A 16052-nucleotide genomic window follows, 5' to 3' on the forward strand; every position below is an offset into this window, starting at 1 on the left:
AATTATAAACTTGGGGAACAAATAAAAGATATATTTTGTTCTCAAATGTTTAAATTAGGTTTAAATTTAAAATAATGATGTAGATGGACACTGAGATGGAAAACTAACCCATGTACTGACAGGTGGAAAAAGCAAGTTACAAGACAATATACTTAGCATGATCTCATTTTTATGACATACTTTAAAAATTCTTATCTCCAGATAATCATCTCCAGTGGAATTAGGTGCCTTTTACTTTTTTCAATACTTCTCTGTACTGTCTAGATTTTCTATAAGAAGTATGTTATTTCTATTACGATTTCCAATTGGAAAAAAATCTGATTGAAAATGTTTTTCTGTAGAAAAATTATCATTTAGGTCAACTTGGGGAGAAAAATATACTTTTATAAACTAAGAAAAATGAATTTAACACTTTTTAAAAGGTAAACAAAAAGCTTTAGAAACTACTAGTAAATTTTTGTGTGTACTTTTCTAAATAAAAATGTGGTTCAGACAAAAGAAAAACATCTCCCAAATAGAGAAACATATAAAGGATATAAGCTCCATTTGTCTGTTCTGTTATAATCACTGCAGTAAACACAGACCAGGAACTTAATAAATGTTTGCTGAACAAATGGATAAAACATAAGTCCTATTTACCCTTACAATAAATTTCATTGTCTTATTTCACTATAATGTTGGCTTATTCATCTTTATCTCCAATAGTTAGATTACCTAACAAAGTTATCAATTCAGTTATTTGTCAAATAAACAAAAAGCAAAAAAAGATAAATTTAATAAATATTACTTTTGAAGCTGAAAAGTCAGTAAGAAATTGATAAACATTACTTTAAAACATTACATTTTTCCTGCACTATTGTCTCTACATGTAGGATAAAAGCAGTGATATCAAAAAAATGGGGGCATGTTATCATTTCCAGATTTCATTATGTCCTGTCTAATAAGTGACTACTAGCATTACTTGTGAACCAGGAATGTATATAGATTAAAAGTATTACAAAGAGAATCTAAAAATTGTATAAATGAAGCTTTTTATACCATCAAGGCCTGCTCAGCCTGAAACAACAAAAAGGCCAAGCCAAATCAAACGAGATAAAAAAAAGCAGGGCAGACCTACCTTGGTCCTTTTTGACCTTCCATGTAACTGCTTCTAGGAGGATCTGGTAGCAGTCCACCTGGCCTTACTGGCATGTCCTTGACTGCAGTGATTGGCTGAGAGGGAGCAGCTGAAGACTCCCCAAGTCCTTGCTCGGAGAACGAACTGTATGGCAGAGTAGACTTGCTCAGAGGAGCTTTAGAATTCCCTTGTTCTGATGGGCCAAGAGCTGACTGCAATGGATGGTAAGTTGAGGGTGGGGCTGAACCAAAAGACACAGGAGTGGGAAGTAGTGCTGGTCTAGGTTTTTCCGGACCTTGTGAACTCTGAGAACCGGAGACTGGCGGACCTGGGGCTGCTGTTAACTGAGGAGGTAACCCTTGTGGAACCCCAGGGGGAGGCATTCCTGGAGGAGGTGTGGCTGAAGACAACGGTGGGAGGGGCAGGACAGGTGGAGGCGCTGCTGAAGAGAGAGATGGTGGGGGGAGAACAGGTGGCGGCCCTACAGAAGAGAGGGAAGGTGGGGGAAGAACCGGTGGTGGCCCTGCCGAAGACAGAGCTGGAGGCATCACAGGTGGGGGCACGGAGGTTGGTAGAGAAGGTGGCATCACAGGTGGGGGCATGCCAGGTGGTGGCACTGAAGTAGGCAGGGCAGGGGGCATCACTGGCGGTGGCAATGATGGAGGCAACACCGGAGGGGGCATTGTTGGCAGAGGCGGAGGCATCTGAGAATACGGACCAAAAGGAGGTGGCATTGACATGTTCCCCATGTACTGGTTTTTCATGTTCTGAAATGAATTGACTTTCTCCTGGAGATAGGTCTGAGTGGCTTTCATATGTCCCTGCCATGTTTTCCACTGCTTCTCATACTCCTGAAGCTGATCTTTATGAGGATAGGAATGGAGCTGTTCCTCCCACAGCTGAAACTCTCGCTCCCATTCTTGGTAGAGGTGTTGAAACTGTTGCTGCTGCATCTCATAATGCCGCAGTTGCATATCTACAGACATGGTCTAAAGTAAAGGGATAAAAATTATTTCAAGACATTCATATAAGAGAATTAATCACAACTTAAAATAATAATGAATCGAGGGCATTTGAAGTCTTAGGAAATTAAAACACTAAAGACTTCGGGAGCCTAAGGATCAGCTTGTTATATCCGTTCAGTGACGATCAGTCTTCTTTCTTCCTTTGATTTATTTATGTAACTTATCACAGAGATGGAAAAATCAAACAAACACTAAAGCAAATCTCTACCTCAGCAATAAGTATTTTTCACATTTTTAATATTACTATGGATCATGTTAAGAACTTTAAAAAATCTATTATTGTAAATATATACACATAAGTTTATACCTCAAGGATAAAAGACAAACAATCATCTAAGTCATTTCATCTTTTAAGGTATATTTGCTTAGGTTTTCGTGGTGGGTGCTTTGATTTTTTTGGTGGATTTTTTGCTTGTCTGTTACCATAGTGGTTTGCAGGCGAAACACAGGTTACCTTGAATCTGCGTAAGAATCTCTGGTTCTTAAACCCCTTACCAACAGTACTCTAATATCTGCCTGGTTGACGTGATCAGAGACCCAATTATACCTGCCCCCCCACCCCCCAAAAGCATTGTCAGAACACCACCACACTTCCCAAGCCCCCAGGTAATGGGGCAAATAACTACATGGGCACCCCTTGGGAAACATCTAACTGCCAATTATTTGATATTTTTCCTTCTTCACACTTAAATCTGTTTCAGGAAAAACAAATCCCTTACATGGCTTGGGGCAACCTGCCATGTGCCAGCCGAGGGAGCACTTGCCTGCATATGTGGAGGCTGCTGTATAATCTGCTGGTACTGCTGGAGGACCTGTTGTAACTGCGTGTGCTTCTGCATTATGCCCTGATACTGGAAGCCCACTCGGTGCTGCTGGTGCTGCTGCCAGTGTGCGGCTGCGGCCTGCAGCTGTTTTAACCGGGCGTCTTCTTCCGGGTCCTCGGACTGAAGGTAAAAGAGGGTACATTTTCTTGAAGTCATAAAACAGCAATCAAATTACTAAGAAAAGTGAATATTTTATAAAGTATCATATTGCATTATATTGTACTATAAAGTCCAGAATCCCTGTAAGTCTGGCTGATTAAGAAAAGCTATTCTAGTTTTAGAGAAAATACCAGATAATATCTATGCTGTTCCTGGATACCCATATAAAGGAGTTTATAAATTCCATAGTCTTTACTGAATAATCCCAGTTCCTAAATAGGATCACCAGTTCCCCAACAAAGTTAATTAATCTACAGTTACTGTCCTTTTCACTCTGTGAGAAATCTCTTTCCTTTTCACCTTAGTCACTTTTCACCAATGGACTGCGGTATCATTCAATCAAGTTTCCACATAAGGCTCTTGGGAGAACAATGACATTTGGACCAGTGTGAGAACTTTCAATGTGCCAGCGTATGTGGAGTGACAAGGATTATCACATTTAATGCTCTAACCCCTTTTGCAGATGAGGAATTTAAAGCACAGAATGGTTCACTAACTGGCTCAGAGTCACCACCAGTAAGTGGCAGTGCCTGGACTGAGCAGTTTGACAATAAAAATTGGAGCTGTTAACTATTGCCCGGTGCTGCCAACACTAAAGGCACCCCTTTAGTACTTAGAGACACAATTTACAAGTGTCTAATTCTTCACTCTCACTTCAACCATGAAAAAAATGCCTTTTCTAAACCTGATAAGGGTTTATCTGATTAGTCCATAAACGGAATTTTATATGTACTGAAAGAAACACATGAAAATATATATCCATTCATGACAAAGGTATATATAAATGAATCAGTAAAAAGCTGAACAATTGAATAAATATACCAAGTAATTAATTTTATGGTTACCTGGGATTCCTCAGGTGGGAGAGGGGGTGGTACCTCCTCATTAGGAGGTGGTAATGGGGGCTCCTCAGATGGAGGGGGTTCTGGTACTTGACTGGTGGCAGGTACTGTAACTTCTTTAACTGGCTTGGGCGCATCCTTTGCTATGACAGGACCCTTTTTGTGTCCTGGCAAATGTACTTTTGTCCTCTGCTGCAAACTAAGCAAGTGCTGTCGATACCAGTACTGCTGCTGTTCCTACAACAGAAACCATTTGTAAGAATTTACTTGACAATGCTGTATAGCTGCAAGGTGGTGGTTACAGAGAGCTACGTTTGTGTCTGCGCTCATGTGCTTATATGTAAGAAAAGGCAAAGATGGACTGAGAAAGGCAAATAAACAAGCAAGATTTTCAATTCCTCCCCTAAATTTATACCATGTTTCCCCGAAAATAAGACTGGGTCTTATATTAATTTTTGCTCCAAAAGATGCATTAGGGCTTATGCTCAGGGGATGTCCTCCTGAAAAATCATGCTAGGGCTTCTTTTCCGGTTAGGGCTTCTTTTCGGGGAAACACAGTACATTTAAGTTAAACCATACCATTCATATTAATTCAACATACTTCTCTACTCTCTTAAAACACATGCTTTTGGAGGTAAGAGCAGTCTTTTTGATAAATTCACAGCTACTTGTTTTTAACCTATCTTTAGTTGGTTCAGATTTATCCACGGGGGTCTCGCTGTTAATGCATATAACCAAGTAGTCTTACCTCTTCTCTTTGCCTTCTCTCTTTTAAACACCTGTTGTATCATTAGTCTAGCTATCCCCAGGTACATACAATAGTTTCCCCTTATCCACGGGAGATACCTTACAAAATCCCCAGTGGATGCATGTAACCGCCAGAGTACTGAACCCTATATATGCTATTTTTTCCTGTATATACATATCTATGATAGTTGAATTTTTAAATTTGGCACAGTAAGAGATTAACAACAACTAATAATAAAATAGAATTATAACAATACACTGTAATAAAAGTTATGTGAATGTGGTTCTCTCAAAATATCTTCTTGTACTGTACTCACCCTTCTTGTGATGATATGAGATGATGAAATGCCTATGTGATGAGATGAAGTGAGGTGAATGAGACATTATTAAGTAAAATAAGGGTTGCCTCAACACAAGCACTGCAATATCATGACGGGATCTGATAATCGAGATACTGGTAGCTACTAAGTGACAAATGGCATTGAGTAGGGTATACCCATGGATATGCTGGACAAAGGGGTGAATTACATCCGGGCAGGATGGAGCAGGAGGGTGTGGGACAGTGCAAGGTTTTTATCATGCTACTCAGAATAGCGTGTGATTTAAAACTTAAGAATTATTTCTGGAATTTTCCATTTAATATTTTCAGACTGTGGTTGATTGTAGGTAACTAAACTGCAGAAAGCAAAACTGCAGGTAAACGGGAACTACTGTATGCATAAACGAAAATATAACGTGTTTTTAAATGTTTTCTATTTATTTTAGAAGTCTTACTTTGCCTTCCAAATTATACTGTAATTTAATTTTCTGGAAGATTGTTTTGTTCGTCCACTTTGTAAGAGTCACAACAATAAGTTTAATGTGGAAAAAAATTAGAAACTACAGCCAATCCTCATTATTCATGGATTCTGTATTTGTGAATTTGCCTATTGGCTAAAATTTATTTCTAACTCCAAAATCAATATTCAGGAGCTCTGGCGTTAATTTCTGGACTCACGTATGGCGGTGAAAATTTTGAGTCACCTGACTTGCACATTCCCAGCTAATGCAGAACTCATCCATGCTTGCCTTTTTGTTTAGCTCTCATACTGTAAAAAAGTGTCCTTTTCAGTCTATTTAGGCCACTTTTTGCATTTCTGTGCTTTTGTTGGTGATTTTGCTGTTTAAAATGGCCTCCAAGCATAATGCTGAAGTGCTGTGTAGTGTTCCTAAGTGCCAGAAGGCTGTGGAAAGCCTTACAGAGAAAATATGGGAGTTAGATACACTTCATTCAGGCATATATGGTATAGTGCTGTCGGCTATATGACACTGTTAATGAATCAACAATGTATATTAAATAAAGTGTCTTTAAACAGAAACACACATATAACAAGGTTATATATTGACTAGTCAATGAAAATGTGACCAAAAGCTCACATTTATACAGGAACCTAACCCTGTATTTCACTTAGGAGCAATGGTTCAGTATTCACCAATGCGGTATTCCTGGTGACTTTATAGAACACAAGTATCTCAAATAAAAAGAATTGACTGCATAAATAAGCAGTAACTAATTAAATAAAATCAATAAAAGAATGTCACCAGTCAGAAATAACTATAGACACTTCATTACCCCAGTATTCACTACATAATCCCCTTACAAGGTTGCATAAGGAAAAAAGGTTGTCATAACACTAAAATATTCATTAATGAACTGCCGTATATACTTCTATAATTAACAACAGCATATATTTCTACTACAATTATAAGGATGCAGGATTCTATGAAAGTGATATTGGAGAATTTCCTAACTCATTACTGACAGCTGAGGATCTAGCAGAAGTCCTACTGATTAACAACCAAAAAGAATTATGATAGGACCTGCAAAAGACGACGATATGAATACCAAAGGTTGAAAAACAGCCCCTGGGAAAATTGATAAAGCCCTCAAATTTTTTTTTCAATATATCCAAAAATAAAAAATGATATATAATGTTGTCATATAATTTTGTCACCAAAATTATAGTACAGAAACATAATCTATACTTTATTCTTTGTTCATTCTAAGACTCAGCTATTCCTTGATTTTTCAGCTTTGTTTTTTCAAGATTATGTCCCAAATCAAATTTTTTACTTTTTACAATAAACTCTTAGTGGCTACGTTAAGTGGATTCATTTTACTTGCATTCACTGTGATTCATTATCTTTGGGTAACCAGGATTTCTTATATTGCTAATATTTTCCTGTACACGTCTCTAATTTTCCACATGAAAAGAGATGCGTAAAATATATATAATGTATACTCTTTTCTCACTTAACATACTATTTTGTTAGCCATTTTTTCACTCATAGAATGTAATTTTCTTGGGAGAGAGATGCTCTCATGCTTTTTTATGTCAAAGTAGGATATCAATAAATGGTTGCTGACCAACTGAAGACTTCCCTTCTAAGCCACTCATTACTATGACCTGAAACTTGCTCCAATCCACTGACAAGAATAAATTTCATCTCGTTAACTCCATCTTGAAGTGTGAGTCATGATTGGGTTTTTTTGTTTTAAGTTATCATACACATAATCATCGGCTCCCAGGATTAATTACTTTTACTATTTAACATTAAAAAAAGCACACTGACCATGACAGTCAACATTAATGCAGTATTAAATCATTTACAACTTTCTTCTATTATTTTATGAAAATAGCAACAGGTTTATCTTTCAGCTTAAAAAAGATAATAAACCCAGTCTCTTTCAAATAGATGCTAAAAGTTTCTTTTTTTTTTGAGTTGCTTTGAAACCATCACCAAAAGATACAAAGATGCAAACTATCTGTCACAAACTAGAAGCCAACGGCTACAGATATGAAAACTGTACAGATCTTAGATTCTTTATCAGTTTGCACCACACTTATTCTCCTGCTTCCCATCTTTGTCTTAGACCTGCTCTAGGGTTAAGAACCATGTTCGGCGCGCAAGCACTTGCTGGTTTACCCATAGTATGCACTGTAGGTCAATTTCAATGACCCCAAAAAGCAGAAACCAGATCTATTAGATTAGTGCAAAAGTAATTGCAGTTTTTGCCTTTATTTTTAAGCTTTTAAACCGCAATTACTTTAGCACCAACCTAATAATTCATTCCTAGGATTAGGCTTCAGCACATTTTTCAAGCTCTACAAATGAATAATGATGACATCATTCAAAAATGTCCTCAGTGACCATGAGAAGGGTGATTTATCTTTATTTCACAAAGAATAAAAATCTGCTTGGACTTGCTAATGAGGCTGAACTGCCTACGTAGTATTACTCAGTTCTTCGGAGCATCCCATCGTATCGGACAACTCCATCTCATACGGGATGTTAGTTCACAGACTGAGGAAAATCAGAGCATGTGTCACATTTAAAGAGACTGAATGAAGGGAGTTAAAAAGTAAGAACGTAAGAACTATTTGTCACAAATATTACTAAAAAATGTGCTAATTTACTCACCAAGCACTTACTGACCACTTCCTATTGGTATACTAGCTATGAACTAGGTGCTAAATAATTCTCCAAGTAGGGAAATATAAAGGAGAGTGAAAGAGAGAAAGAGAGGTAAGGGAGAGGAAGACAGAGGGGCAAAGAGAGACTGACTTGTAAAGATTAATTTTGGAGGCCTTTCCTATGCAGGTTGATTATGATAAATGTCTGTAACACTAAAGGTACTATGTCTTATATCCTAAAGCAAAATGGGGTAGGAAGAGAACCTGATAAAATACTAACTAATGCATTGGATTTCCATTTAAAAAATTTATTTAAAATATATTTATTTTCAGTATTTTTGAGGTTCACATTCTACTCCCGGAAATTAAGGTCACCAGATAATCTGTCCATTTTAAAAATAACAACAAAAAATAAACTCTTTTACTTCACCTCTTCCTCCAGCTCCTGCCCTCATTCTCTCTCTCTCCTTCAGTTAAACTTCTGGAAAGAGTTGTCTATACTCACCATCCCCATTTCCTCACCTTCCATCACTCCTCAAATCAATGCAATATGGCTTCAGTCACTATGAAACTGCTCCTGCCAAGGTCAACAATAATCTACATGTCAGTATGTGCAAAAGGTAACTCACCGTCTTTATTTTGCTTGACCTCTCAGCAGTACGTGACACAGCTGACCACTCCCTCCTCCTAGAAACAGTCTTCTCTTCACCTGTGTGCCACTGCACTGTCCTGATTTCCATCTTCCTATTTGGCTTTCCTTCCACTGGTTCCCTTAGATACTGCGATTCTTACTCTGTACACTCCTTGGGAAACCTGTTCTATTTCTGTGCCTTCAAATACCATTGTTTTGCGGATGACTCACAAATCTATCGTATCTCCCGTATCTCGCTCCTCGATTCCACATCTATACCTAACTTTCCACTGGACATCTCTATTTGGACTCTTATATAAGTCTCAATAACTTGAAACTCAGCAGGTCTAAAATTTAACTCATCCCCCCCCCATCCCCAGACCTGTTCTTCTGCCTCCTCTAGGGTTTCCTATTTTATTTATAAACGGGACCACCATCCACCCAGCAGCCTATCCCAGAAACCCAGGAATCACCATTGATGCCTCCCTCTCCACTACTACTCAATCTCCAACTGGAGTCCAGCGCCTAAGCATTTCTCCAGCCTTTCCACTTCTCTCCATCCCCACAATCACCACCTAAATCCAAGCCATTATCATCTTTTACCTAAATTATTTATTAACTATTCTCTTTGAATCACTCTTGCGCCTTTTGATTCCACTCTCCACAATGCAAGCTGAGTGAGCTTTCACAAATGCCAATCTGTCACATTTGCCTGTACAAAATCTTTCACTGGCTTCCTCCTGCCCTTAAGATAGAGTCCTCACAGGTCCTTCCCCCTCTGGTTTGTGTCTACCATTGCCACCCTGAGCTTTCAGTAAGCCCTACTGAACTTAATTCTTTGAACTCGTATCTGGTTAATTCCTACCCATTCTTTAGGTTTCACTTAAATATCACTTACAAAGAGAGGGCTTTTCAATTAGGTTAGAATGTCCACTATACTCAAACATTTAAAAAATATTTGTTCTCCACCTATGTGCTAGACCCTAGGCAAGGCACTGTGAATAAATATAATGGTGAGCTAAAAAACTGCCCCTTTCTCCCATTCCTTAGGGAACAACCTAGTGATATTTTATATTTTATAATCCCCCAGAACCCTGTACTTCCCTTAGTTACTTAATAAATGTCTTTGTTCCCCTCCCCCACATCAGAATAAATCAATGAGGGCAGGTACCATGTCTGTCTTATTCACCATTTCATCTCCAGTACTAAGCACAGTACTTGGCACACAGTTGCTATTCTGTAAATACTCGAACATTAAATAAATGACTAAAAACTCTAATCAAAGCCAACAGCTTTTCCTAAATAAGTTTTGAGAATAAAAGCATAAATAAAAATCACAATTCATGAACAAAGGTTAGTATGCACTTTACCTAGTCAGTCCATTAAACACACAGAAAATTTAATTCTTGGAAAAAAACACATTCTGCAGCCGGCGCGAGATGCCGTGAGCTGCTGACCGTCGATTAACCGCCTCAGCCGGCGGGCAGCGCAAGGCTCATAATACCAACATGGGCCAGGGAGCTGTGTCCTACACAACTAGACTGAGAAACAACGGCTTGAACCAGAGTGGGAGGGAAGGCGGAAGAAAGGGGGAGGAAAAAAGAAAAAAGACATATTCCATTAAATCACCAACACTTTACTCTGAAAACTAGAAACTAAATGGGAGAATACCAAGCATGTATCCTGTCTTACCTATACCAACTATATTTCCAATTAAATAGTCCTAGTTCATGAGTGAATGTTTTTCTTTACAGAATTACATATAATAAATGTAGAAGAAATGGCAGGAAAAAAATCACCATGTTATAACCTCTAATAAAGACATAATCGCTTAGGCAAAGATAATCAATGGACGAACCACTAGAGGAAACATTAGATGTAAGACTGATGGACAGCTTTACAGTGGAGGGACCACACTGTCACCCCCTGATCAATCTTGGCACCACCATCAGTGGGACAACCAGGCACTGAGTGCATCCCAAATGGATGTGAACGAAGCACACAGCACCACCTAGATTATAAAGCACACCTACTTAAAGAAAGGTGAGCTTAACTCTGAGAAGGCTTCAGAGTTCACTTCTAGTTTACAAAAACCATGGAAGAGAGAGGAACAAGTTAAATGACACCACGAAGCAGCAGACAAATCCAGAATGTGGGACATTCTACAGGACAACGACACAGCTTTTTCATCAAGTTCAATGGCATGAGATAGAAAAAGAATCCGAGAAACTGATCTAAATCCGGAGTTCTCAACTAAGGGTGGTTTTGCCCACCTGGGAGATATTTGGCAATGTCTGGAAACATTTCTGGTTGTCACAACTCGGGGCTTCTACTGGCATTTAGTAGGTAGAGGCCAGAGATGCTGCTGAACATCCTAGAGGACAGCCCCATAACAAAGACTATCCTGTTCCAAAATGTCTATATTAGATCCTGATTTGAACAAATCAACAAAACATTATTAAATCCATTGGAGAAGTTCAGCATAGATATCAAGGAATTATTTTTAATTCCATTAGTATGAGAAACGGGAAATCTGAATGGATCAGATATTAGATGATACAAAGAAACTGTTAATTTTGTTAGGCATTAAAATGTATTTACCTTAGCACAGGTCCTTTTTTTTTAGGTGTCTAAGAATGTAGGGATGAAATAACATGAGATCTAAATTTGCTTTAAAACATTTCAGCAGGAACAATGAAAAGGGCATAGGTGAGGTAAATACGGCAAAATCTTGACAGTTGTTGAATGTGAAAGATGGGTTTATGGGGGTAATCATGCCATTTTCTCTATCTACTCTTGTTTACAGTAGTCCCCCTATCCACGGGAGATGCATTCCAAAACGCCCAGTGGATGCCTAAAACTGCAGATAGTACCGAACCCTATGTAGACCATGTTTTTTTCCTATGCATATATACTATAATAAACTTAATTTATAAACTAGGCACAGTTAAGAGATTAACAACAACTAATAATAGAGAACAATTACAATATACTGTTGTAATAAAAATTATGTGACTGTCATCTCTCTCAGCAAACTACCACGCATTCCTTTTTCCTTCCTCACAATTTCACAGATAGAAGGTTCATTCTTACCATAGATCTTAGCAACCTAAGCCTACAATTTTTTTCTTTCCTTATTAAGTCGAGAACTTTCACCTTTTAACTTGAAGGAAGCACTTTATGGCTTCACTTTGGCATAACCAGATTGCCAGCATCATTACTCTTGCATTTGGGGCAATTATTAACTAAAACAGGGTTACTTGAACACAAGCACTGCAATACTGCAAGTTGATCTGACAAATGAGAGCGTTACTAATGGACTGGCTGGTGGGTAGCTGGGATACAGGGTGGATATGCTGGACAAAGGGATGGTTCACATCCCAGATGGGATGTAACAGGATGGAGCAAAATACCTTCACAGGATGGAGTAAGATTTCATCACGCTACTCAGAACAGCATGCTACACTAAGCATTTCTGGAATTTTCCATTTAATATTTTTGGACAGCGGTTGACTGGCTAATTTAAACCGTGGAAAGAAAACTGCACATAAGAGGTCCCGTCTGTATATTTAAAATCTTTCACCATAAAAATTTTAAGTGACATTTTCCAAAAATAAAATATGAACCGAAAGATAATAAATATGCAGAGGGGTTATTTGTCAGAGATTGGCACTGGCATGAAGAAAGTGTACGTCATCTGATAAACCAAAGTACCCTAAGTCTAGAACATGACAACTCTTGTCTCTTATTCAACAAATCTTTGTGGAGAGCCTACAATTTTCAAGGCACTGTCCTAGGTCCTACAGGGGACAAAAAGATGAATGAAGTAGTCCCTGTCTGCAAGGGACTTACAATCCGAAAAACAGAAACCAGATGGCTTGGCTTCACAGAGACCTAGATATTTGAGATGTGCCTTGAAAGCAATACAACTATAAGGGGGAAAATAGGGTTGAGGAAGTGGGATGAATTCTAGACAGAGGTAAGAAAGCTGATACAGGTTTACAAGGCCATTCGTGATCTGGCCCATTCATACCTCTCAAGCCTCATCTTCTGACCACTTTCTTTCCTGCTTTCACCAAAGAACTGGAGGCACTGAATAGTCAGAGCACTAAAAGAAGTTCACTACAGAATGGGTACAAAGGTAGAAAAGCAAAAGCAGTGCTCATAGAATTTATATTAAGGACAGGTCTGATCCCCACCCAAAAAACCAATTCATTTGCCTCTCAAAGGCCAGAAAAAAGTCTAGTCGAGACGAAAATATAAATGTCATATTTCGGCTTGGACTAACTCTGAGAGTGACAACAAAAACACTGAAAATTTCAGAGTGGGGTGGGAAAGCAGACAAATTCTATCTCTATAATAGAGGAATCTGGGGGAAACAACCTGGTGGGATGGGGCTTTGGGGTAAGCCAACAGAATCCCTTATTCTACTGTTTTACCCCAGCATCTTAAGTGTTTTCTCCTGATGGTGTGCCAAGTACATCTTGCTTACTTAAAACAACTTGCTTCTATTCTTAATTTCTAAAGCCAAACCTCTGTCAAATTAGAATACTGCCTCCCTATCTTCTGGAAATCTTTTATATGTAAATTTAAGTGTAGATTAAAAGATTCTCTTTTCTCATAAGGCAACCTTAGGTAGATTGGTAATTGCTAAAAGTGTGCAAGAAATCCTAAGAAATGGTTTATCCTACTTTAGTTCTATCTTCCTTCTTAGGGAAGGAATTCATTTATTACTGCCATCCTATCAATCTTTGTCCGTTCTGTGGGAAACATCACTCCAAACAGAAGTTTAGATGAATGGTTCTTCCATGAGTGAAGGGGTATCACCAAATTTTTTTTTCTTTTTTTTTTTTACCTTGGCAAAATTCCAAGGCTGTTACTCTGGAGGGAATGGTTAACAATGCAATGCAGCAAACTGGTCATGTCTTCAAATCTTTAAGTGATGTGAGAAAAGCATGAATGGGTCAATTTCTTAAATGACCAACAGACTCCTCAAAGGCTCAAACGTGTACTGTGAATGCACCTGGAAGCACAATTAGGATGCTCCTGATAAGAACAAGACTTCTATCCTTCAGTTGATTAGACTTCTTAATTCAAGAAGCTGACACTATCAGTGAACCCTAAAAAAATTTTTTAAAGAAACTTACTGGCCCTAAAGTTTATATGCATTTCAAGTGTCACCCCTTTCAGAAGCTTCTTTTTTTATGCTGCCTCTTAAATGGAAGTTTTAGTTTAAAATACAATGTAGAAACAAAGCCCTTTGCAACACCAGCAAAATGTGGGAGGTTGGTCAAAGGAAACCAAGGAATGTATCTGAAAAGTAACTCTTGAGCCACCTCACTACTCTATGGTGTCTAGAAACACCTTCAAACACTGTTCTTTGAGTAATCTACATTTAACCAATTAAAAAGCTGGGCAGTCATACCTCGGACTCATGGGATCCTGTGGAGTGTAAATTAGCTAGTCATAGCGTGTTGGAATTAGACTAAGCGCTGTGTTCAAGCCCCAGGCCTGCTCACTTAGGGCCCTCCAGGTGAAAAGATGCGGATCAGGTACACGCTTTTCTTACCTGTGGAGTCATCTTAGAAGGATCTGGCTCAGGGGCAGCTTGATGCTGTTCAGAATTCTTGTTCTTGGCTCCACTCTCCAAAGGTTCTTGCTGGACAGTTGTCTTATTCCCAGAAGGGGTGGACGGTGGTGGAGCTAGTAGCTGGGATTTAGAATGGCCCTGGGAGGGGCGGGAAGGAGATGCCTGAGAAGGGGGCAAGTAAGACTGGGAATGGCTCAAATAGGATTGCGAGGAGGAAGAGGAAGAATAAGAAGGGGTGGTCGCCAGGTAGGATTGGGAAGGTGGGGACTGAGAAGGGGACGGCTGAGCCGGAGGCAAGTAGGGCTGAGACGAGGCCGGGGGGTAATACGAGGGTGGCGGCTGGGGTGGGGGCATGTAAGATTGAGACGGGGGCATATAAGACCCCGGCGGTACTGGGGGTGACTCAGGGGGAGAGTCCAGCTCCATGGGAACCAAACCAGGAGGCCCGTCTCGTTGGTGGTGGAGCATCTGGTGTTTGTACTGCTGCGGCTTCTGATAGCTGAGGGCCGGCCCAGGTGGCGGGGGCATCGGTGGCGGCGGTGGCTGCCAGTCTCCATAGCCGCCCCCCGGCATCACCGGCGGGGGCGGCAGGGGGGGCGGAGGAAGGTGATGGGGCTGGAGCACGCACTGCATTTGCTTCTGGTGCATCTGCTGCAGCTGCTGGAGCTGCGCCAAGTGCTGCTCGCGGAAGCTCATGAAGCCCGAGGAGGAGGAGGGGGCCGCTGGAGTCGTCGAGCTCGAATACCCGGGCCCGGGCGAGGCCTCAGGAAGCGCCACCGGAGGTGGCGGCGGGACCGGCGGAGGCGGATAGTGGCTGCTCCCGCCATATCGGCCCCAATTCGGGTACATATCGGAGAAGAAAGCGCACAGCTCGTCCTGGCGCCGTTACTCGTCGCAACTGACCTCCAGGAGCTGCGGCGGCGGCGGCGACAGCCGGAACTCGCGGCGCCTACAGGCCCCGGAGCGTGTAAACGGAGCGCGCCAGTGCGCCGGCGCTACCGAGGAGGGCCCGCGACAGGGAAGGCGGGGTCGGTACTGGGTGACTACGCCTGCGCAGTAGCCACAGAGAGGAGAACAAAGGCGAGATAGAGCGACCCTTTGCTTGGAGACTCTCGGTTGCCATCTTCCTTCAGGTTCGAATACCGTAGGTGCGAGTAGAATGTTCTCATACAACCGAGGAACCATAGAGTCTCACAGCTGAAAGGGGTGGCAGAGATCCTATCGCTCCATGGGTTCATTTTTGAATGGAAAAAAAAAGGGTTCCATTCACAATAGCAACAACAGCAGCAAAAACAAACAAACCATGAAGCAAACAGAAGTAACTCCAATAAGAAATATGTACAATTTATACAAAGAAAACTACAGAACCGTACAAAATCATATCCGAGTGGGATAAAATTAGACTTGAAATAATGGAGAGGTTTACCATGGTCTGAATGAAAAGAGGAAAAATTGGAAAGATGTCAGTTCTCAAATTAAATGAATAGACTCAATTCAATTATGACAAAAAAAACTCAATTGGGAACAAATCTGTGAAGGGTGAAAATGTGTTTTGTAGACAATGTAAGACTACACCAATCCCTGCAGGCATATGAAAGACATCTGCAGTTGTAAAAAGATATAAATGGAATTCTTTAGAATAACTCAATACATAAATACTCA

The 16052-nt window shown here is 40.1% G+C and overlaps 1 protein-coding gene across 6 annotated transcripts in view; it reads right to left on the minus strand.

Annotated features, from left to right (window-relative positions):
* YLPM1 (YLP motif containing 1) overlaps positions 1 to 15406 on the minus strand; it is a 59269-nt gene extending 43863 nt beyond the window's left edge. For 4 of the 6 annotated variants that reach the window (XR_012494592.1, XR_012494591.1, XM_074327205.1 and 1 more), the window contains exons 1-4: positions 14370 to 15372; positions 3971 to 4204; positions 2907 to 3086; positions 1118 to 2106 (exon numbers count right to left, since the gene is read on the minus strand). Coding sequence is in view for 4 of the 6 variants with exons in the window: in XM_074327205.1 (XP_074183306.1) it covers positions 1118 to 2106; positions 2907 to 3086; positions 3971 to 4204; positions 14370 to 15239 (2273 nt within the window). In the remaining 2 variants the exon portion in view is untranslated. Of the gene's footprint in view, positions 1 to 1117; positions 2107 to 2906; positions 3087 to 3970; positions 4205 to 14369 lie in introns of all 6 variants that reach the window. The other 2 variants (XM_019733491.2, XM_019733492.2) reach the window with 2 other exon arrangements.
* Between the last annotated feature and the right edge of the window lie 646 nt (positions 15407 to 16052).

The sequence above is a fragment of the Rhinolophus sinicus genome, linkage group LG03 (assembly GCF_036562045.2).
Source record: "Rhinolophus sinicus isolate RSC01 linkage group LG03, ASM3656204v1, whole genome shotgun sequence".
In the NCBI taxonomy this organism is placed as follows: domain Eukaryota; kingdom Metazoa; phylum Chordata; class Mammalia; order Chiroptera; family Rhinolophidae; genus Rhinolophus; species Rhinolophus sinicus.